The sequence below is a fragment of the Lampetra planeri genome, chromosome 20 (assembly GCF_965212315.1).
Source record: "Lampetra planeri chromosome 20, kcLamPlan1.2.h2, whole genome shotgun sequence".
In the NCBI taxonomy this organism is placed as follows: domain Eukaryota; kingdom Metazoa; phylum Chordata; class Hyperoartia; order Petromyzontiformes; family Petromyzontidae; genus Lampetra; species Lampetra planeri.
Window position 1 is genome coordinate 11400820 of NC_136126.1, and position 23287 is coordinate 11424106.

Below are 23287 nucleotides of genomic sequence, written 5' to 3' on the forward strand. Positions count from 1 at the left end.
CAGGTGGGGGCCACGTGGCGGTGGCAGCACTGTCATGGCGGCGCGTGGGGAGCGACGCGCGACTCCCGCTCACGGCCAACACCGGTGGCGATTGTACGAAGTGGTCATGGGACACTCCGAGATCGACTCGGCATCAAATGAGTACGGCCTGTAAACATCGCCACCGGGGAGGCAAAGGCGGCCGGGCGTTGTGTTAGCCACCACACCCACCCACACCCGAGGATCGGCGGGCAGGGCCGCCATCGCAAACCAACAGCGGTGGGTAAGTGAGCTCTTTACTATACTTATATTATTGTTACATTTATATATTATATCAGGTATGTAGTTTCTTATTCTTTGTGCCCGACGCTTAAGGGCTAGCTTTTTAGTAGCGGCAAGTTTGAGTAAAATTCACGTGTACAATATTTTGGCGGGAAAACTACTACTGTACTAACATTCGTGGAAATATCACAGAATCGATTTGTGCGTTACCCCCCCCCCCCCTCCTAGAGGTTCACTCAATGTTTATTTTGCAAAATGAGCACTTTTCTCTCTCGAAAAAAGTGGTAAGCGTTTAAAAGTCAAACTTAACCAAGTCGTCAATTTAAGTGTCGTTTGCATATTTTTGTTCGTATGTTTGATTATATTCTGTCTAGATTCGTTTAAAAATAATGGAACTACGAGACGTCCAGTTTGCAATCAGCTGCCCGCTCTACCCTCCTCTCCGTGCTGATATTTATTTTCAGAGCGTGACTTATGGCATTCAAAATGGTAAAATAAAGTGGGTCTAAAGCCTTCTAAAGATTTCACTTTAAACTATATACATGTTACATGTATTAGCGAATGTCCAAAATATAAACTGCCTCGTGTTAACCTCCCCATTGTGTTGTCATCCTCGCGTCCGTCGGGCAAATATTTACCCGATTGTCCTCAGAGTAGTGGTTCTAAACCTTCTCTGGCTACTATTAGTCTTCTTGTAGAAGTGTTTCAACCGATTACCCTCACTTGCCTGACCCATCATGGCTCTGAGAAATACATGTTTGACTAATGGACCTCGATATGTTAACCAGTTCTCCATTTTGTGAGGTATTCCTAACTAGCCAGTAACTTGTAAGCGAATACAAAATCAACGACGTCATTTGTTCGCGCTCGCTGGTTACTTTTGGAAACAACATTGTTGATAATTAATGAATTTAGAAAGGTCTTTTATATCGTTCTAAGGTACGATATGGATTTAAATGTTAGCGTCGTAATTTTCAATTGGCAGATTCATACGTAATTATTCACCAGTGACTCATGTATGCTATAATTTCACACATTTATAAATCACCTCACGTACACCCGGTTGCGAACCACTGGCCTAGAGAAGCCATTAGTGACAGACATTACCATCACATCGACAATGAGGATGGCTTTGAGATTCATACTCTTAGTTCTTTCGGTAAAGTCACGTAGGTAAAAAATGAAATTAAAATTAATAAAAGTAAAACAATAAAAATCACGACGTTTCGGAGGCAACACAAGCTTCCGTCTTCAGGTGAAACCGTCACAGCAAAATATCTGTACCTTATATAGTGGTTAAGGGGGGAGGAGCCAGGAAGGGCAGCGGGGGAGGAGGAGTTGTGAAGTGGTCAATTACTGCTTTTGTTATACTGCTGGGTGGGTGAATGAATTAGATACGATTAAGCCGCTCTTTGTTATGCTGTTTGTGCGCAAGTCACTGTGGGGTGAATGGGCTCGTGGTCAGGGACGTGTTGCGCAAATAACTGTGGATGTACATAATAGAAAAGGGGCGGAAATGCCCATGTTTATACTAGTGTTGGCTGACAATAAAGAGTACTGTTAAACGTTAGGGATGTTAACACTCGGTGAAGTAAAATAGTGCCTGTCAGATAAGATGGTCTAAAAATGTGTAATTAAATCTTTTTTGCATGGTTGATAACATCTTTCCAATGATTACTAAGTTTGTACCCATCATCACGGTTGAAATTATGTCTGTGTTTGTATATCTGAATGGCTTCGTGTACAAACCTTTGATGGTAGCCAGAAGGCTTGCAGAGCACCTTAGTCTCGGAGAAAACAATCTCATGAGAGCCCACCGAGTTGTAGCAATGATCGGCAACGGCGGACGACTAAATTTTGCCGTGTTTCAAATCTGACTTGTGCTCGCGGACACGATCAAAGACATGATGTTTCGTTTCCCCAATGTAACAGTCACCACAGCTGCAACTCAGTTTATAGACTCCAGGGTATTGCAAGTCAGGGATGACATCCTTCACAGATGGAATTAGATCACGGATTTTATGTACTGTACTGAATCGGACTTGGATCTTATGTTTGTTTAGAATTTTGGAGATCTTTTTGGTCACGCCTGCTATGTATGGTAACGTGACAGGCGTGATCAAAAAGATCTCCAAAATTCTAAACAAACATAAGATCCAAGTCCGATTCAGTACAGTACATAAAATCCGTGATCTAATTCCATCTGTGAAGGATGTCATCCCTGACTTGCAATACCCTGGAGTCTATAAACTGAGTTGCAGCTGTGGTGACTGTTATATTGGGGAAACGAAACGTCATGTCTCTGATCGTGTCCGCGAGCACAAGTCAGATTTGAAACACGGCAAAATTGAGTCGTCCGCCGTTGCCGATCATTGCTACAACTCGGTGGGCTCTCATGAGATTGTTTTCTCAGACTAAGGTGCTCTGCAAGCCTTCTGGCTACCATCAAAGGTTCAGATATACAAACACAGACATAATTTCAACCGTGATGATGGATACCAACTTAGTAATCAACGGAAAGATGTTATCAACCATGCAAAAAAGATTTAATTACACATTTTTAGACCATCTTATCTGACAGGCACTATTTTACTTCACCGAGTGTTAACATCCCTAACGTTTAACAGTACTCTTTATTGTCAGCCAACACTGGTATAAACATGGGCATTTCCGCCCCTTTTCTATTATGTACATCCACAGTTACTTGCGCAACACGTCCCTGACCACGAGTCCATTTATCCCACAGTGACTTGCACACAAACAGCATAACAAAGAGCGGCTTAATCGTATCTAATTCATTTACCCACCCAGCAGTATAACAAAAGCAGTAATTGACCACTTCTCCCCCCTTAACCACTATATAAGGTACAGATATTTTGCTGTGACGGTTTCACCTGAAGACGGAAGCTTGTGTTGCCTCCGAAACGTCGTGATTTTTATTGTTTTATTTTTATTAATTTTTATTTTATTTTTTGCCTACGTGACTTTACCGAAAGAACTAAGAGTATGAATCCTTGCAGTCACGAAAGCTTCAAATCTAGATGGCTTTGAGACCCAAGGCTACATGGAATGCACAAATACGTTTAAAATGCCAATGTATTCTTTGCGCGGCATTGACCTGCAAGGCTGTGAGCCTGAAATCGATGAAATGATGCAAAACTATCCCACCCAGTTGGGTCGCATAATTGAAAATGACCCTGAAGAAAAATGCAGTCGTGTATTTTGACGGTACACTATATGAAATGCACAATCGTTGATTCATTTAGATGAAGGGTGAGCAGTCAGATTCATTCCCTCACCCATGTTAACAATTTTGGTCTACCACACCGACTATTTGGTCTCATACACACCGCACACCAAATGACTTGGTGTTTCTACGTTGGCAGTGGTACACAAGCACAACAACAAATAAATTGACGCATTCGTCAATAACACTGGCTTTTTTCCAAGATAAAATATCAACGGTAAACCCTCTCAACCCGCAAGGGTTATGTTCTTAAAAACGCTCGCGAATGTAGAAACCTTGTTCAACAGGAAAAATGGGGTTATATTCCTGGCACGAGTGAACATAGGGGGAATGGTAAAAGTTTAATAACACTGACTGCAATAAATAATAAAATATGAATGACAATGTTTTTTTTATTCCCTTTCATGATGATGATTTGATGACAATGGAGATGGTGAGGAATTCAGGTGGACGACTCCTCGGGAGATGCAGGTGTTTGATAACAACGCACAGTTATCATTTTAGCACACGTCTGTGATGGGGTGACATTTTGGCGTCGACTGTGAGATCCATTAAGAATAAGGCGAATGCAATCAGGGAAAGTGTTGCGGCTAGTGCCCCCCAGTGCTATCTTCTCGTATCAAGAACTTATCCAATTTTTCCTGTTGAACAAGATTTCTACATTTGCGAATTCTGGATTCGTGACTTTATAAGACGGCTGTAACCCTCGCGTCGTCAACTGCGAGCCGTTGGGGAGTGTCAGGGAAAAGCTGTCCCAGGTCGTCCAGGAAGCCGTTAACATGACTTCTATGATTTCATGGGTGCCACACATTTCTATTTACAGCGATTTTCAATGTACTGCTGGATCAGGGCTTTCCTATTAGAGCTCCTTCGGATTTCCATAAATCACACACACACACTCAGACACGCTCCCAAACACATATACTCGCTCACACTCTACACTCTGCAAAACATACAGACTCAGCACGTGGTTTCAACTCAGCACTTGCCCCAACGTAGCATTGAGGATATGGGGGAATCTTTGTGTTTGTTGTTGTTTCAGGACCAGGACCCCCCGGTGGCGGGGAGTCTATCTGCACGATCGTGACCGGCGCGTGGAGCCACCGGCTCACCGGCCACTCCCAGAATGCGTGTTGGAAGGGCAGGTGGTGCACAGCGACACGTGATACGTGTGCAGTGGATTCCTAAATATCAGCGTCTTATCTCCACTTATACATGGCAGGTTTTCTCCCGGTTTTCTCACACATGATGCTAATCTGTGACGAGTAATGGAATTTGTCGTCAAACATCCAAATGTGGCAGCACCCGCCTCACGGTGTCTTCGTTAAATCACTGGCATTGCTGTTACGATGGAGAGTGACGTAGCCGTGGAGACAGGCGTCCTCATCGTATGTTGTTGTCTCGCTACTCCAAGGAGGAGGTTGGCTGTTGTTGTGAAGTGGTCCCACCCTGACTGTCCCCGCCCACCAACACCACCTTCCCCACAGTTCCTGCACGAGCTCCCAACACGTGGAGCAAGACGTCGATCATCGTGCTGAACCACGCCTCGCGGCACGACCCAGAAACACACCTATGAACCAGACACGATTCTTAAGTGTCCCAGAGTTGATTTTATGTCACCAGGTGAGGACTCGAGAGAGGAGCTTGGAAGCATTTGCAAGGGTGAAATAGAGCAAGAACAACCGCATCCCGTGAGGAATCAAGAATATTCCATGAACTCCCTGTGGTGGGAGTCTGCTCGGGTAGATCCTGATCCCGCTCCTCCCTCCTGTGCTCCCCCGCTGCAGCTCGATGCGCTGCCACATCGTCCACCCAGCAGCGAATCAATCGGCGAGCGTCTGCTTCTCTCTGTGTCTGACCCCCGCCCCCACAGCGCAGCTGGGGTCTGCACCCAGCTGTGGCGCGGCGAGTGTGGTGGGAACTCAACACCAGCGGGGCCACTCGCCTACCTGGAACTGCGCGCCAGTCCCGGGGCAGCTGGCATGGCTACAATGCAACGCAAACTCGCAGGGAAGAAACAGGTGAGTTTGTGGAGGGGAGTAGAGTAAGATGGAAGGGGAGAGGCAGGGGAGTGTGTGGAGAGGCGTAGAGTGGGATTTCAGAGGAGCGACAGTGAGGGTGTGGAGGGGAGTCCTTTGAAATGAGGGGAGAGACTGGTGAGTTTGTGGAGGGGAGTAGAGTTAGAAGAGAGGGGAGAGACAAGTGAGTTTGTGGAGGGGAGTAGATTTGGATGAGAGGGGGGGGCAGGTGAGTTTGTGGAGGGGATTAGAGTTAGAAGAAAGGGGAGAGAGGCAGGATAGTGTGTGGAGAGGAGTAGAGAGATATGAACGTGGAGAGACGGGTGAGTTTGTGGAGGGGAGTAGAGTGGGATGAGAGGGGAGAGGCAGGTTAGTGTGTGGAGGAAAGTACAGTGGGATGAGAGGAGAGACAGGTCAGTGTGTGGAGGGGAGTCGATTGGGATGAGAGGGGGAAACAGGTGAGTGTGTGGATGGGAGTAGAGTGAGGTGAAAGGGGAGAGGCAGTGGAGTGTGTGAGGGGAGTACTGTGGGATGAGAGGTTAGTGACTGTGAGGCTGTGGAGGTCAGTAGAGTGAGATGAGAGGAGAGGTACAGGTGAGTTTGTTTAAGGGAGTAGATTGGGATGAGAGGGGGAGACAGGTGAGTTTGTGGATGGGAGTAAAGTAAGATGGAAGGGGAGAGGCAGGTGAGTGTGTGGAGGAGAGTACAGTGAGATGAAAAAGGAGTGACTGGGTGTGTGGATGGGAGAACATTGGGATGAGGGGAGAGACTTGTGAGTGTGGAGCTGAGTAGAGTGGGATGAGATGGGAGAGACGCGTGAGTTTGTGGAGGGGAGTAGAGTGGGATGAGAGGGGAGAGACAGGTGAGTGTTTGGATGGGAGTAGAGTGAGATGAAAGAGGAGAGGCAGGTGAGTGTAGCCTAGAGTGAGATGAGAGGGGAGAGACAGGTTAATGTGGAGGGGAGTACAGTGGGATGAGAGGGGGAGACAGGAGAGTGTGTTGTGAGGAGTAGTGAGATGAAAGGGGCGACACAGGCGAGTGTGTGGAGAGGAGTAGAGTAAGATGGAAAGGGAGAGGCAGGTGAGTGTGGTGGAGAGTCCAGTGGGATGAGAGAGGAGTGATAGTGAGTGTGTGGAGGGGAGAACATTGAGATTAGGGGAGAAACAGGTGAGTGTGTGGAGCGGAGTAGAGTGAGATGAAAGCGGAGAGGCAAGTGAGTGTAGCCTAGAGTGAGATGATAGGGGAGAGACACGTTAGTTTGTGGAGGGGATTACAGTGGGATGAGAGGGGTAGACAGGAGAGTGTGTTGTGAGGAGTAGTGGGATGAGAGGGGAGAGATAGGTGAGTGTGTGGAGAGGAGTAGAGTAAGATGGATGGAGAGAGGCACGTGAGTGTGTGGAGAGGAGTACAGTGGATGAGAGGGGACATAGGAAGCCGAGTGTGTGGAGGGGCGTAGAGGCAGATTCGAGTGGAGTGACAGTGAGTGTGTGGAGGGGAGTTAATAGAAATGAGGGGAGAGACTGGTGATTGTGTGGAGGGGACTGCAGAGGTGTGAGTGTGGGGAGAGGAGTAGAATGAGATGAAAGGAGAGACAGCTGAGTGTTGCCTAGATTGAGATGAGAGGGGAGAGAGACAGCTGAGTGTGTGGAGGTCAGTAGAGTGAGATGAGAGGAGAGGTACAGGTGAGTTTGTTTAAGGGAGTAGATTGGGATGAGAGGGGGAGACAGGTGAGTTTGTGGATGGGAGTAAAGTAAGATGGAAGGGGAGAGGCAGGTGAGTGTGTGGAGGAGAGTACAGTGAGATGAAAGAGGAGTGACTGGGTGTGTGGATGGGAGAACATTGGGATGAGGGGAGAGACTTGTGAGTGTGGAGCTGAGTAGAGTGAGACGAGAGGGGAGAGACGGGTGAGTTTATTGATGGGAGTAGAGTTGGATGAGAGGGTCAGACAGGTGAGTGTGTGGAGAGGAGTAGAGTAAGTTGGAAGGGGAGAGGCAGGGGAGTGTGTGGAGCGGAGTAGAGTGAGATGAAAGTGGAGAGGCAGGTGAGTGTAGCCTAGAGTGAGATGATAGGGGAGAGACACGTTAGTTTGTGGAGGGGATTACAGTGGGATGAGAGGGGTAGACAGGAGAGTGTGTTGTGAGGAGTAGTGGGATGAGAGGGGAGAGATAGGTGAGTGTGTGGAGAGGAGTAGAGTAAGATGGATGGAGAGAGGCACGTGAGTGTGTGGAGAGGAGTACAGTGGATGAGAGGGGACATAGGAAGCCGAGTGTGTGGAGGGGCGTAGAGGCAGATTCGAGTGGAGTGACAGTGAGTGTGTGGAGGGGAGTTAATAGAAATGAGGGGAGAGACTGGTGATTGTGTGGAGGGGACTGCAGAGGTGTGAGTGTGGGGAGAGGAGTAGAATGAGATGAAAGGAGAGACAGCTGAGTGTTGCCTAGATTGAGATGAGAGGGGAGAGAGACAGCTGAGTGTGTGGAGGTCAGTAGAGTGAGATGAGAGGAGAGGTACAGGTGAGTTTGTTTAAGGGAGTAGATTGGGATGAGAGGGGGAGACAGGTGAGTTTGTGGATGGGAGTAAAGTAAGATGGAAGGGGAGAGGCAGGTGAGTGTGTGGAGGAGAGTACAGTGAGATGAAAGAGGAGTGACTGGGTGTGTGGATGGGAGAACATTGGGATGAGGGGAGAGACTTGTGAGTGTGGAGCTGAGTAGAGTGGGATGAGATGGGAGAGACACGTGAGTTTGTGGAGGGGAGTAGAGTGGGATGAGAGGGGAGAGACAGGTGAGTGTTTGGATGGGAGTAGAGTGAGATGAAAGAGGAGAGGCAGGTGAGTGTGGAGGAGAGTCCAGTGGGATGAGAGAGGAGTGATAGTGAGTGTGTGGAGGGGAGAACATTGAGATTAGGGGAGAGACAGGTGAGTGTGTGGAGCGGAGTAGAGTGAGATGAAAGTGGAGAGGCAGGTGAGTGTAGCCTAGAGTGAGATGATAGGGGAGAGACATGTTAGTGTTTGGAGGGGATTACAGTGGGATGAGAGGGGTAGACAGGAGAGTGTGTTGTGAGGAGTAGTGGGATGAGAGGGGAGAGATAGGTGAGTGTGTGGAGAGGAGTAGAGTAAGATGGATGGAGAGAGGCACGTGAGTGTGTGGAGAGGAGTACAGTGGATGAGAGGGGACATAGGAAGTCGAGTGTGTGGAGGGGCGTAGAGGTGGATTCGAGTGGAGTGACAGCGAGTGTGTGGAGGGGAGTTAATAGAAATGAGGGGAGAGACTGGTGATTGTGTGGAGGGGACTGCAGTGGTGTGAGTGTGGGGAGAGGAGTAGAATGAGATGAAAGGAGAGACAGCTGAGTGTGGCCTAAAGTGAGATGAGAGGGGAGAGAGACAGCTGAGTGTGGCCTAGAGTTATATGAAAGGGGGAAACAGGTGAGTGTGTGGATGGGAGTAGAGTGATGTGAAAGGGTAGAGGCAGGGGAGTGGGTGCGGGGAGTACAGTGGGATAAGAGGTTAGTGACTGAGTTTGTGGAGGGGAGTAGAGTGGGATTAGAGGGGAGAGGCAGTTGAGTGTGTGGAGGTCAGTAGAGTGAGATGAGAGGAGAGATACAGGTGAGTTTGTTGAAGGGAGTAGATTGGGATGAGAGGGGGAGACAGGTGAGTTTGTGGAGGGGAGTAAAGTAAGATGGAAGGGGAGAGGCAGGTGAGTGTGTGGAGGAGAGTACAGTGAGATGAAAGAGGAGTGACTATGTGTGTGGAGGGGAGAACATTGGGATGAGGGGAGAGACTTGTGAGTGTGGAGCTGAGTAGAGTGAGACGAGAGGGGAGAGACGGGTGAGTTTATTGATGGGAGTAGAGTTGGATGAGAGGGTCAGACAGGTGAGTGTGTGGAGAGGAGTAGAGTAAGTTGGAAGGGGAGAGGCAGGGGAGTGTATGGAGGGGGTACAGTGAGATGAGAGGTTAGTGACTGCGTTTGTGGAGGCGAGTAGAGTGGAATGAGAGGGGAGAGGCAGTTGAGTGTGTGGAGGTCAGTAGAATGAGAGGAGAGGGACAGGTGAGTTTGTTGAAGGGAGTCGAGTGGGATGAGAGGAGGTGACAGCTGAGTGTGTGGAGAGGAGTAGAGTAAGATGGAAGGGGAGAGGCAGGGAAGTGTGTGGAGGTGGAGTACAGTGGTTGAGAGGGGACAGAGGAAGCAGAGTGTGTGGAGGGGCAGAGAGGGGGATTCGAGAGGAGCGACAGTGAGTGTGTGGAGGGGCGTACATTGAAATTAGGGGAGAGACTTGTGAGTGTCGAGCGGAGTAGAGTGGGATGAGATTGGAGAGACACGTGAGTTTGTGGAGGGGAGTAAGAGTGGGATGAGAGGGGAGAGACAGGTGAGTGTGGAGAGGAGTAGAGTAAGATGGAAGGGGAGAGGCAGGTGAGTGTGTGGAGGAGAGTCCAGTGAGATGAGAGAGGAGTGACAGTGAGTGTGTGGAGGGGAGAACATTGAGATTAGGGGAGAGACAGGTGTGTGGAGCGGAGTAGAGTGAGATGAAAGCGGAGAGGCAGGTGAGTGTAGCCTAGAGTGAGATAGGGGAGAGACACGTTAGTGTGTGGTGGGGATTACAGTGGAATGAGAGGGGTAGACAGGAGAGTGTGTTGTGAGGAGTAGTGGGATGAGAGGGGAGAGATAGGTGAGTGTGTGGAGAGGAGTAGAGTAAGATGGATGGAGAGAGGCACGTGAGTGTGTGGAGAGGAGTACAGTGGATGAGAGGGGACATAGGAAGCCGAATGTGTGGAGGGGCGTAGAGGCGAATTCGAGTGAAGTGACAGCGAGTGTGTGGAGGGGAGTTCATAGAAATGAGGGGAGAGACTGGTGATTGTGTGGAGGGGACTGCAGTGGTGTGAGTGTGGGGAGAGGAGTAGAATGAGATGAAAGGAGAGACAGCTGAGTGTTGGCTAGAGTGAGATGAGAGGGGAGAGAGACAGCTGAGTGTGGCCTAAAGTGAGATGAGAGGGGAGAGAGACAGCTGAGTGTGGCCTAGAGTTATATGAAAGGGGGAGACAGGTGAGTGTGTGGATGGGAGTAGAGTGACGTGAAAGGGTAGAGGCAGGGGAGTGTGTGCGGGGAGTCCAGTGGGATAAGAGGTTAGTGACTGAGTTTGTAGAGGGGAGTAGAGTGGGATGAGAGGGGAGAGGCAGTTGAGTGTGGAGGTCAGTAGAGTGAGATGAGAGGAGAGGTACAGGTGAGTTTGTTGAAGGGAGTAGATTGGGATGAGAGGGGGAGACAGGTGAGTTTGTGGATGGGAGTAAAGTAAGATGGAAGGGGAGAGGCAGGTGAGTGTGTGGAGGAGAGTACAGTGAGATGAAAGAGGAGTGACTGGGTGTGTGGATGGGAGAACATTGGGATGAGGGGAGAGACTTGTGAGTGTGGAGCTGAGTAGAGTGGGATGAGATTGGAGAGACATGTGAGTTTGTGGAGGGGAGTAGAGTGGGATGAGAGGGGAGAGACAGGTGAGTGTTTGGATGGGAGTAGAGTGAGATGAAAGAGGAGAGGCAGGTGAGTGTAGCCTAGAGTGAGATGAGAGGGGAGAGACAGGTGAGTGGAGAGGAGTAGAGTAAGTTGGAAGTGGAGAGGCAGGTGAGTGTGGAGGGGAGAACATTGGGATTAGGGGAGAAACAAGTGAGTGAGTAGAGCAGAGTCGATTGGGATGAGAGGGGGAAACAGGTGAGTGTGTGGATGGGAGTAGAGTGAGATGAAAGAGGAGAGGCAGGTGAGTGAGGAGTACAGTGGGATGAGAGGGGAGTGATGGTGAGTGGGGAGGGGAGTAGAGTTAGATGAAAGGGTAGAGACAGGTGAGTGTGTGAAGAGGAGGACAGTGTATGAGAGGGGACAGAGGAAGCAGAGTGTGTGGAGGGGCGTAGAGGGGGTTCGAGAGGAGCTACAGTGAGTGTGTGGAGGGGAGTACATTGAAGTGAGCGGAGAGACTAGTGAGTATGGAGTGTAGTATAGTGAGACGAGAGGGGAGAGGCAGTTGAGTGTGGAGGTCAGTCGAATGAGATGAGAGGAGAGGGACAGGTGAGTTTGTTGAAGGGAGTAGATTGGGATTAGAGGGGGAGACAGGTGAGTGTGGAGGAGAGTCGAGTGAGGTGAAAGGGGAGAGGCAGGGGAGTGTGGGGAAAGGAGTACAGTGGATGAGAGACGAGTAACAGTGAGTGTGTGGATAGGAGTAGAGTAGGATGGAAGGGGAGTGACTAGTGAGTGTGGGGAGGGGAGTCCAGTGGATGAGAGAGTACAGAGGAAGCGGAGTGTGTGGAGGGGCGTTGAGGGAGATTCAAGAGGAGCGATAGTGAGTGTGTGGAGAGGAGTACATTGAAATGACGGGAGAGACAGGTGAGTTTGTGGAGGGGAGTTCAGTGGATGAGAGGGGACATATGAATCCGAGTGTGTGGAGGGACATAGAGGGCGATTCGAGAGGAGCGATAGTGAGTGTGTGGAGGGGCATGGACTGGGATGAGAAGGTTGAGAAAGGTGAGTGTGTGGAGTCGAGTGGGTTGAGAGGGGGAGACAGGTGAGTGTGGAGGGGAGAAGAGTGAGGTGAAAGGGGAGAGTCAGGGGAGTGTGTGGAGGGGAGTACAGTGGGATTCGGTGAAAAACAGGTGAGTGTGGCCTAGAGTGAGATGAGAGGTGAGAGACGTGATTGTGTATGAAGGGGAGTAGATCTCTAAACGTTCGTAAACAGCTCTTTGATTGGGGTAGACCTGCCTCAGCAGCTTTCCCCCTCTTTTTTCACCTGATGATGATTGCTTGTGTTTTGATCAAAACGTCGTGATAGCGTTTCTTTTTTTTCTATCTCCGTGGCTTTGCTGAAAGACCCAGTATTATTCATAATAATGTTTTTTGGGTGAGATCGCGTTATTTATAAATGTGTCGCAACCCTCCACCACCCGACACAGCCAATCAGTAAAAAAATGTGTCCCGTTAACAAAACGTCAATTAGTTACTTGAGCCCAGTGGTGTGTTTGAAGAGTGAAACCATGATATTTAGAATTTGAGTATGACGTTTCGCTGGTCATTACATCCAGCATCTTCAGGCGATTTGCCAGAATAGTGAAGCCATCCCCACCTGCTTCCGGCCTTAAATAGTGCATGATGACGTCATCATTGTTGAATCCCATCAGGTTTCGAGATAAGAGGTGGGGGGCGGGTATTGCAGTTATGTAATAGATCAGTAATCGGCCACTTGGCATGCGACTACTCTATAAGGAATTGCAATATGTATTGTGTATTACTTAATAATAGCTTCCAGGCTTCACTGAGTCTAGCTATCACAGCGGTTGAAATTATTTGTATTCTCAATTTTGATTGATTCTCTAATTAGTCTTGGCCAGTAATAATTAGTTTTGCATAACACTTCAACGTTATCAAAATCAATTGAATGTCCTTGTTAGTAAGCATGCTCTGCCACTGCTGACAGCTGTGTTTGAGAGAATTTAACGTTCCTTTGGTGTTCTTTTAGTCTTACGCTTATGTTACGTCCCGGCTGTCCAATATAGCATTTACTGCATAAGCAATTGATCCGATATACACCATCTGTTGATAACTTTGGTAATTAATCTTTAGTACAAGACACTAGTTTTTGAGTTTTGTGTACCGTACCAAATCTCACTTTAATGTTTTGCTTTTGCCAAACACGGGCTAATTTTTCAGTAACACCCGAGATATATGGTATTTTAATTGTTTTGATAATCTGATCACTTTCAGCAGTATTGTTGTTCGGTCTTTGTTTTGCATTCACTGCTCTGTTAATTTGAGCATTATTTTAGCCATTCAGTCGTAGTGCTTCTTTAACATGTTTAATCTCTCTCCTTAGACTTTCACCATCTGACACTGTTTTTGCCTGATGTATGAACGTCTTGATGAGAGGATTTCTGTGCTGGGTGATGATGCGAATCTGCATTCAGATAGGCATCAGTGTGCGTTCCCTTTCGGTAGATGCTGTGTGTTATTTTACCATTTTTACCGCATCCAAGCAAAGTATCCAGGACGGGGAGTGTGTTGCTCACCTCCATTTCCATGGTGAACTGGATACCTGGGTTTTGTGCATTGAGATGATTTAAAAATTAATTAAGTGTATCTTTACCATGTGGCAAGACAACCAAAGTGTCATCGACATATCTAAACCAAAAGGATGGTTTTAATGTACTTGAGGTAAATGCTCTTGTTTCAAAGTTTTCCATGCACAGATTTGCTATAGCAGGAGACAAAGGATAGCCCATTGCTGCTCCTTCCTTTTGTCTAAAGAAGTCAGCTCTCGAAAAGAAATAAGTGTTATTTAGACAATGGTCAGCTAGTTTTGGAATATCTTCTGGTAAACCTGTCTTCTTTACTAGTGTATCAAGTAATGTAAGTGACTTGTTAACTGTAACCTTAGTAAATAGAGAAAATACATCAAAACTCATCAGAATATCATTAGGTGAATGTGTGTGAAGGGGAGCAGAGTGAATGAGAGTTGACAGGCAGGATGGTGTGTGGAGGGGAGTAGAGTAGGGTAAGTGGGGAGAGACAGGTGAGTTTGTGGAGGAGAGTAGAGTTGGATGAGAGGGGAGAAAGGCAGGTGAGTGTCTGGAAGGTAGTAGAGTGAGATTAGAGGGGAGAAACAGGTGAGTGTGTGGACTCAAGTGAAATGAGAGGGGAGAGACAGGTGAGTTTGTTAAGGGGAGTAGAGTGAGAAGAGGGGAGAAACAGGTGAGTGTGTGGAGCAGAGTCGAGTGGGATGAGAGGTAAGATGCAGTTTTGTGGAGGGGAGTCTAGTGGGATGCAGTGAGGGAAAAAAGTATTTGATCCCCTGCTGATTTTGTACGTTTGCCCACTGACAAAGAAATGATAAGTCTATAATTTTAATGGTAGGTTTATTTGAACAGTGAGAGACAGAATAACAACAACAAAATCCAGAAAAACGCATGTCAAAAATGTTATAAATTGATTTGCATTTTTATGAGGGAAATAAGTATTTGACCCCCTCTCAATCAGAAAGATTACTGGCTCCCAGGTGTCTTTTATACAGGTAACAAGCTGAGATTAGGAGCACTCCCTTTAAGAGTGTGCTCCTAATCTCAGCTCGTTACCTGTATAAAAGACACCTGTTCACAGAAGCAATCAATCAAATCAGATTCCAAACTCTCCACCATGGCCAAGACCAAAGAGCTCTCCAAGGATGTCAGGGACAAGGTTGTAGACCTACACAAGGCTGGAATGGGCTACAAGACCATCGCCAGCAGCTTGGTGAGCTTGGCGATAAGGTGACAACAGTTGGTGCGATTATTCGCAAATGGAAGAAACACAAAAGAACTGTCAATCTCCCTCGGCCTGGGACTCCATGCAAGATCTCACCTCGTGGAGTTGCAATGATCATGAGAACGGTGAGGAATCAGCCCAGAACTACACGGGAGGATCTTGTCAATGATCTCAAGGTAGCTGGGACCATAGTCACCAAGAAAACAGTTGGTAACACACTACGCCGTGAAGGACTGAAATCCTGCGGCGCCCGCAAGGTCCCCCTGCTCAAGAAAGCACATATACATGCCCGTCTGAAGTTTGCCAATGAACATCTGAATGATTCGGAGGACAACTGGGTGAAAGTGTTGTGGTCAGATGAGACCAAAATGGAGTTCTTTGGCATCAACTCAACTCGCCGTGTTTGGAGGAGGAGGAATGCTGCCTATGACCCCGAGAACACCATCCCCACCGTCAAACATGGAGGTGGAAACATTATGCTTTGGGGGTGTTTTTCTGCTAAGGGGACAGGACATCTTCACCGCATCAAAGGGATGATGGACGGGGCCATGTACAGTCAAATCTTCGGTGAGAACCTCCTTCCCTCAGCGAGGGCATTGAAAATGGGTCGTGGATGGGTATTCCAGCATGACAATGACCCAAAACACACGGCCAAGGCAACAAAGAAGTGGCTCAAGAAGAAGCACATTAAGGTCCTGGAGTGGCTTAGCCAGTCTCCAGACCTTAATCCCATAGAAAATCTGTGGAGGGAGCTGAAGGTTCGAGTTGCCAAACATCAGCCTCGAAACCTTAATGACTTGGAGAAGATCTGCAAAGAGGAGTGGGACAAAATCCCCCCTGAGATGTCTGACCTCTGGGATTGCCAACAAGGGTTTTGCCACCAAGTACTAAGTCATGTTTTGCAGAGGGGTCAAATACTTATTTCCACCTTTATTATTCAGGAACTTTGTTATGCTGCTTTTGATGATCAAATCGATATTCCAAAAGCACTTTCTTCTGCCCTAATTGTCTTTATTTCATACTTTTATTCACAATTCACCTTCAATTACCACACCTCCGATTAGCACAGTTGACTTTGAATGGTGCAAAAGAAGTTCAACATACATACGTACACATGGTATTATTTATTTTTCTTGGCAAATTCAGAAAAAGAGAGAAGAGCTGAGGATTATTATTACATCTGCTCCTCTTAATGCAGAGGTTTGAGTTGATTGCGTGGTTGATGCTAGCGTGGCTTTAAAATTCATGTATCGATGCCGTGCTATTGCATTTGATGAGCAGGCAGTGTTGGTTTTCAGTGCTATGGTTATACTGACCCATGCTGCTTTGTTCCCATTCTGATTGTTGGTCAATTCTGACTAAAAGTAGTCGGTAACTTGTGATGTATCAACATGAGCGTTAATTTTGTTGGTTACCGAAAGCCTGTGGAATTTACGTAAAGTCTTATTCTGTGGATTTAATTTAGTTGATTACTTATTTTAATGACTAAATGAAACAGATGATGGGTTGGCTAAAATGTTGCAGGTTATTGTAGACTATTACTAAAAGAGTGAAATGCTCACGAAATCAACACTGATCATCACCAACCTCAGGAACACAAAGGCCTCGCTACTGCTTGGTGCACCAGCCACTGCACGGTCTCTCTAGTGGAGGCCCTTCTGCCAGCAGTGACGCGAGCAAGTAATTGTAGAACTGCACCATTACTTTCTACTTTTAATCCAGAAATGCCAAAGCTCTTCAACCACAAGTACACGAGCACCGTCCTAACTGTGGAGAGATGTTATACAAGTACAGATGACTTCCCGACGATGTCTGCTTCTGCCCAGGCTAGGGGCACTTTGAGACCACATGGAGTGACAGGCTCACGGGCTGAACTCGTGCAAGTCCGATCCAAGTGTCACAGGTAAACATACCGGGTTGACTAGCAGTTGCAGTTACCTGGGTTCCCAACTATGTCAATGCAGTGGTTTGTAACCATTCGTTGTAATTTTGTTTGCAATTCACCTTAAATTAGCACACTTTTCTTTAGTACGGTTGGCTAGATCAGTCTCTGAGTGCGGAGGAGTGCAACATTCCTTCCCATACAGATGGAACAGGTGGCGTCAAGATTTGTGCTGTGCTGCATTCTAACACACATTTGTGTGATCTACCAACTCTTGCCTCCACAGTACTGGATCACAGGCTTGCGCCACCTCCGCCTGGCTGAAGTGCAAAACCAATTGTAATGTGAAATGTTGCATGACAACTCTTATCTCATTGCTCCTGTCCATCTCTTGTCATCGTCATAACCGAGGGTTGATGCCCAAGGACGATGCTCCTCATCTTTCGTGATCTTCAGGCTCTCTCATGGAGAGTCCCATCTAACTGTTCACATTTTGCCACCAACTGATCAGTTCCTCCCTCTTCCCCGTTTCCTTTCCATTTTTCTTTGCAGAGTTATCTTCATCAAATCCCCAGCTGACTCAGGATATTTCCCACATTGCCAAATTTCTCATTATCTGCTCTTATCCGTGGACAAATACAGATAAGGTGAAAATTTAATCACAGATAATTGGATTTTAATCTTGATTTGAAGCTTTCGTGACTGCAGGAATCCATACTCTTTGGTTCTTTCGGTAAAGCCACGTAGGTAGAAAATTTTAATCAAAAAAATAATATATCACAACGTTTCGACCGCAACACAAGCGGTCGTCCTCGGGCAGAAAAAATAATCCTGCAGTGGAACTGCTGAACCAGCACTTGTGTTGCGATCGCAACGTCGTGATATATTATTATTTTTGTTTTATTTTTCTACCTACGTGACTTTACTGAGAGAACCAAAGAATTGGATTTTAGTCACTATTCCCAATGTGTGTGTTGTGTGTCTTGTTTTCCGCTCTGTCTGCATGAGCAGGAGATGCCAACCCCGTGCATTGTGTCCGGTTTCTTCACCAATGCTGCCAAACTGCACCACCGTGAATCTTACAGGTGTAGTTTCTCCATACTGCCTCATGTTTTAATATGACGAAGTGGTCATGTGCCTTATGGGTTATTGAGATTATCACGAAGGTTAGAGAGGTGAGACTTTGATGGTTTGTGTTGAGAAGAGACAAAGAAGGTGTAAGGGAAATGTGCTATGGAGATGCTACCGATGCAGCACAAAAGGAGTAGAGGGTGACCGAGGGGGAGATGGGAGGCTGTGGTGGCACGAGACACGACGGTGGATTTGACGAGAAAAGAGGCACGGAATGGAAGTTCACAGAGAAAGGAAATAGAAGCAGCTGACCCCATGCAATAATGGAACGTTTGGCTTAGAATAAGAAGAGTTGGTTGTGTGGTTCAGGGCAATCAGAATGGCTATGTCCTACATGAAGTGATGAGCACTGCTGAGATCCTGGATTAAGAGGGGTATCTACCTGTTGCTCTGAAAGAGTTCACAATGGCCAGAGTCAGAGACACTACGCTGGCACTGTTGAGACCTGAGATTGGATCCTTGGTATTTTCTGGGGTTTTTTCAGGGGTTTTAGTGTACGTGTGTAGAAATTGGCATATGTGTTGCAGGAGGCTAGTGGCTACAAATCCAGCGACCTAAGTTTGATTTCGTGCCATGGCTCGCATCAGTGATGAGTGATATCTGAACCAATTCGAGTCTCCTATATGTAGACTCAGCTCCAAATAAGTACATGCTTCAGTGTGTATTAACATCAGCAAAGGGAGCTAGGCTTGGAACTGGCCCCACCACCCCCTTGTGCACATTGCCAGTCTTAATAGGCGCATGCCAGCAGCACTTGCCTGGCATGTGCCAGGCAGCCTGTATAAACTGTGACTCTGTGTTTTTGTTTTGTGTGTGAGAGTACGTATGTGTGTAGTGGTGGGGAGTGGTATTGTGGCGGTTAGCGAGCTGCACTATGAACTTGGTGACCCGAGTTCGGTCCCGCTCATGGCTAGTACCAGTGACGATTATCCGAACCGGTCTTCGGCCTCCTCTATGTCGACTCAACCTGAAATCAGTACCTGGTGCGGTGTATAAACATAACCACTTGGGAGACCAAGGCAGCCGGGCGTGGTGCTGGCCACCCAGCTCCTAGTATGCCAGCCGGACTTCATGGGTTCTTGCAAACACCACTTGTTCCAAAAGTTTGGTAAAGGCTATATGGGGTGTCTTTGTATGTGTACATGCTTCTGGGTCAGTGTGTTTGTCAGAGAAACTGATCTAACAGTGCTGAGATTCTTCATGCTGTCCCCAGCTTTGACTGTCTCACTGGGTTCATCATGGCCATGTTGGAGACGTGGACAATTTCATGCAAATGTGCGTGTTATATATTTTTTGTTGATATTAATGGCAGTAGACGTCTGTTGACTAGTACTCTGTTTTTCCACTTTTTCGTGAAACAGGACGGTAGGAGATGACTTTGAGCCCCACATCCACACCACCTCCGTGCTCAATGCCGAGGAGCCACTGTAGTGGTAATAAACCCGCAATGTTTTTTATTTGTAAACCTGCATTTTTTTCCATATTTTCCCAATTTACCGCGATTGTGCTCTCGCTATCATGTCATGGATCCCCAAGTATTCATTCGTGTCTTACAGAGCAATACAAGCCTTGTTTTAGATCATAGCCCAATGAATATGATGTCACAGAGCTACTTTGTATCCTTTAATTTACCTTTTGTCCACATAGTAAAGGGCAGGACTTGCCCACCCGTTTCTCATATGAGAGTAATATTAGTCGTGCAGAATTACAGTAAATATGATGCATTATTTTGTGCAGTCAATGACAACCGGAATGAGACCATTAACTCACTCGATTTGAGAACCCGCTTTAATCACAGGCAGCTGCCTGGATTCAAACTCAGGTACTCGGTGGTGCCATTTCGGTGCTCTGGCCTCTAAACACCCACATGTTAAATACATAAGCAACCTTTTTAATTAGCAACATTCTTTGAACACTTTGCCAAAACAATTGGGATTGTGGAGCTGTGGCACAGTCATGACGTTGCTTTTTCTCATGCCTCTGCTGGCAGAAATAATTTCCACAAGAGGATGCTCGTGTGAGAGCCCCTTTACAAAGTATTTAGTCTACTCTTCCACACTGGGCAGATGTTTTACTGCTTGGCAGATAGGCAGGGGAATATAAGATTACTTGACCATTTGTTTCAACTGCTGTGTCAGAGGGTCGAACAAGCAACATCTCTGTTGCCAGGCCAGCGTACTAGGCATTGCACCACAGCAGCCCCCTCCAGTATTTCATTCTAAACGAGGGTCACTATCTGCGTGCTTTTGTGCACACGCGTTTAGGTGGTGTTGAACGAGATGGTACAGATGTCTCGCTTCTTCGTGAGGAAAGTGACGGCACTGGAGCCGGCCTGGCTCACGGGATGCGCTCCGCGCTTCTCCTGGCAGAGGCCTCATTGTCGCCACTGCGCTCCGGTGACACTCACCGGGCCACGGTTCATTTGGTTCGTGAAATTGGTGACGAAAACAAACGTCAACAAAGTGATTTTTTTTTATTGCATGCAAAGATAATGGGAGGTCGGAAATCATCAAAAAGGGCGGTGACCGCCTAGCAGTCGTGCGTTTGCCGCTTATTACGAAGGTGCACGGTTAGAATCCAGCGGCTGCTCGGATTTAATACTGCGGGTTTTTTAGCTGTAAACATACACTCAGTCTGCTTCAGAGTGGACATTAAAGATCCCGTGACGTCATTCGCAAGGTTAGGCCATTGTGGCGGCATCATGAGCCATGTTATTCTCATGAGAAATTGTGTCTGAATGATTCAATTAGGGATATACATAGCAATCGTAACCCCCTCCTGGGCAAACCTGGCAAGACTCTTCTGAAAAATAGTCAATGTGCTCAATGACGCTTTGCTGGGTAAATCAGCATGATAACCACTGTGACATGAGCCTGTGAACCAGTGGTTTGTAGTTGAGGTTTGGTGGATTTTGTGGAGATGGAGCTATCGTGTTTGCTGGGGGCACGCGCCTGCAGGGTGATGGGATGGTACCTGTAGGATTTGGTACAGCAAGTATGCTTGACATAGAGTACGTTGCATATCCGTCCTGATCAATTCACCGGCCACACCCAGTGCAGCATCTTTGCATGTTTTGACTGTCATTGCATATGCATGTTCGGTCACATATCCAAACGTTTCACCGATCTGCCTATACCACACTCCCCAGCAAGTCGGATATGCGACGTAGTACTGAATGACTTAGCTTGAGTGTTATCCTGTGGTTTCTGTGGGCTTTCTCTTGTTCATTTCCACACGTATAATATTCAAAGGGGCAGATTGCAAACAAACACATTGAAATGAAATGTTTTCCTGTTTAAACACAAAATAAGTTTGTACAAAATAAGTGAATGTCATGTTTAAATACTGCTTGCAATGTATATATTGTAGGAAGATTACTCTTACAAAATGTTTTGTTGCACTATATCCATAACAAAACTCTACTATTAAGAAAACATGTGGTCATCCGTCGTGAAACATTACTGTATGCTCTCAATCAGCAGCCATGATGGTCACTGATCAAGGCTACTTACCACCCTGCACTGTCCTGTGATGCCAGGACCCGACCCCTGCACACAGCCCATCTCATCGTTCTATTTCTACCATGGACAACTTCCTGTGTGGCGAGTTTTCTCCCCACTGAGTATATTACAACGTTGCAAGACCCATGCTGCAAATTTACATCTAAAATCCAAGCACATACACTTTCATATGAAATGTAACCTTCTGGCTATAGACAGGAGCAAATGTTAGGAGTAGATTTAGGGGTAGGGATAGTATGGTTATGAGTATTAGTTATAATAATTGTGCCTTGTATGTATCCAAAGTAAACCATAAGAGAGGGCCAATATAGGTTTGTATTAAGGCTGATTTGACCTAGGGGAGACATAGTATAGGTTGACTAATTTAAGGCTGAGTTGACCTAAAGGCAAGTTTCCTAAATTCACGGTGCCTGTCCACCCAGCAGTAAAATAGGCGCACTGCAACGAGTTGATCGGCAATATGCATGTGGTGAGGTAAAGTGTGGGTACTTCCTTTCCAAGACGCCTGGCCATCTTGAAAGATAAGTTATAATCCTCGAGGAGCTCTCCAGAGCTCCCCCAGTTGAGTTCCTTCTGCCAGCAGTGGTGCGAGCAATCAGCTGCATGTTGATATTTCTGAGATGAGCACTTACACTAAAACAATGTTAAGTTAAATGTACTTAATTTCACATTTCAAAAGAAAATTTGTGACCAAAGATGGAATTTGACTCATCGCCAATATTTGTTTTGTGATGCTGGCAGATTCGTATGTGGACGTCTCCGATTCCAAACAGTATTCCTCTTCTGTGAAGATGTGGACGACGGACTTGTCCCAGACCCACATTCTCCACCGAGGACCACACGCGCTGCACACGAGCCGCGTGTCGAGTGAACCCCAGCAGCGACGTCTCGATGTTCCTGCCTGCCCACTGAATGACACCTAGCAGCGCAACAACACTGGATTAGAGTTGCAGTGCACAGTAGTGCAGAGGCGTGTCTATAAACTTCGTAAATGGAGAGACGGTAGCGCCGACATTTTAAGCTGCTTAAAACATGTCTTACTGGTAAATATCAATAAAAGATTATTTGGGTCTTTTGGTAAAGCCACGTAGATAGAAAAAATAACAATAGAATAGCAATTTTGCCGTCTCAAGGGGGATGCGATCGCCCCCATCGCCTCACCCTTGGATGGAACCCGCACGATTGGCGTGATCACAAAGGTGTACAGCAACCGCCGGACATCTTAAAAGTGTTGAGCAGCCAGTCAATGCAGACGAGGGCTCACATGTTTCTCTGCAGCAGGGCTCGGTGCAGCTGCACGTGACCCTTGCGTCATTCCGGTTCCTTCAGAGGCTTGTCCACCTTAACCACTTGACAGTGGAGAGACTGAGATGGGGAAGCAGGCAGCATCTGTTTTAGTAAAGGAGACGGTATCCAACACAGTCCCTACACGTGTGTACTGTGATTGCTACTTTAAAGAAAGTCTCGTGTTTAAAAAATGGAAGATGTTGCTCACGCACTATTCCCTCTTTCTGTTCTATGTGGAAGAGGATGATGACGGCTCAAGATATCTGTTTTTGAAAGATGTTACATCCAGGAGCTCCAGCATTAACATTATTTAGAACTGCTTTTTGTACTTCTTTCCCGGCACTTATTAAGCATGGTTGGATATGTATGGTGCGAAAGACGTTCAACATACGTCCAGCAACCTGCTGTGTCGGGATATTTCTTCAAACTCAGCCTAAAAAGTCAATAGTGCAGACTTTCAGTTGAGTCGTAACAAATTATTAAGAGTTATGAATGTGGATTGTGATACATTCCAACGTATTTGCATATTTTCAAATAGTATAAATATCCTATGGTTTGCATCTTGATAGTTTTGTGCAACCCCTTAGTGAATTAGACTGATTTTGAATAAGGCAAGTCTTTAAAGGCAACACAATTTTGTACAAAATTGTATTTAATATAAGATAATGTTTTGTGCA

At 46.8% G+C, this 23287-nt stretch overlaps 1 protein-coding gene across 7 annotated transcripts; it reads left to right on the top strand.

The window, feature by feature from the left end:
- On the top strand, positions 1-23287 carry LOC144724444 (uncharacterized). 7 transcript variants are annotated; one of them, XM_078603574.1, is made up of 10 exons: positions 1-262; positions 3939-3979; positions 4551-4726; positions 5382-5529; positions 16616-16692; positions 17683-17756; positions 19016-19077; positions 20067-20227; positions 21341-21424; positions 22065-23287. In XM_078603574.1, the coding sequence occupies exons 3-10, from the start codon at positions 4635-4637 to the stop codon at positions 22192-22194; spliced, it is 828 nt and encodes a 275-aa protein (XP_078459700.1). In that variant the 5' UTR covers positions 1-262; positions 3939-3979; positions 4551-4634; the 3' UTR covers positions 22195-23287. The 7 variants fall into 7 exon arrangements, 6 of the variants coding, with proteins under 6 accessions (XP_078459700.1, XP_078459704.1, XP_078459699.1 ...); XM_078603578.1 differs by lacking the exon at positions 3939-3979 and adding an exon at positions 17224-17318 and having other exon boundaries at positions 20067-20198; XR_013586478.1 differs by lacking the exon at positions 3939-3979 and having other exon boundaries at positions 21282-21424.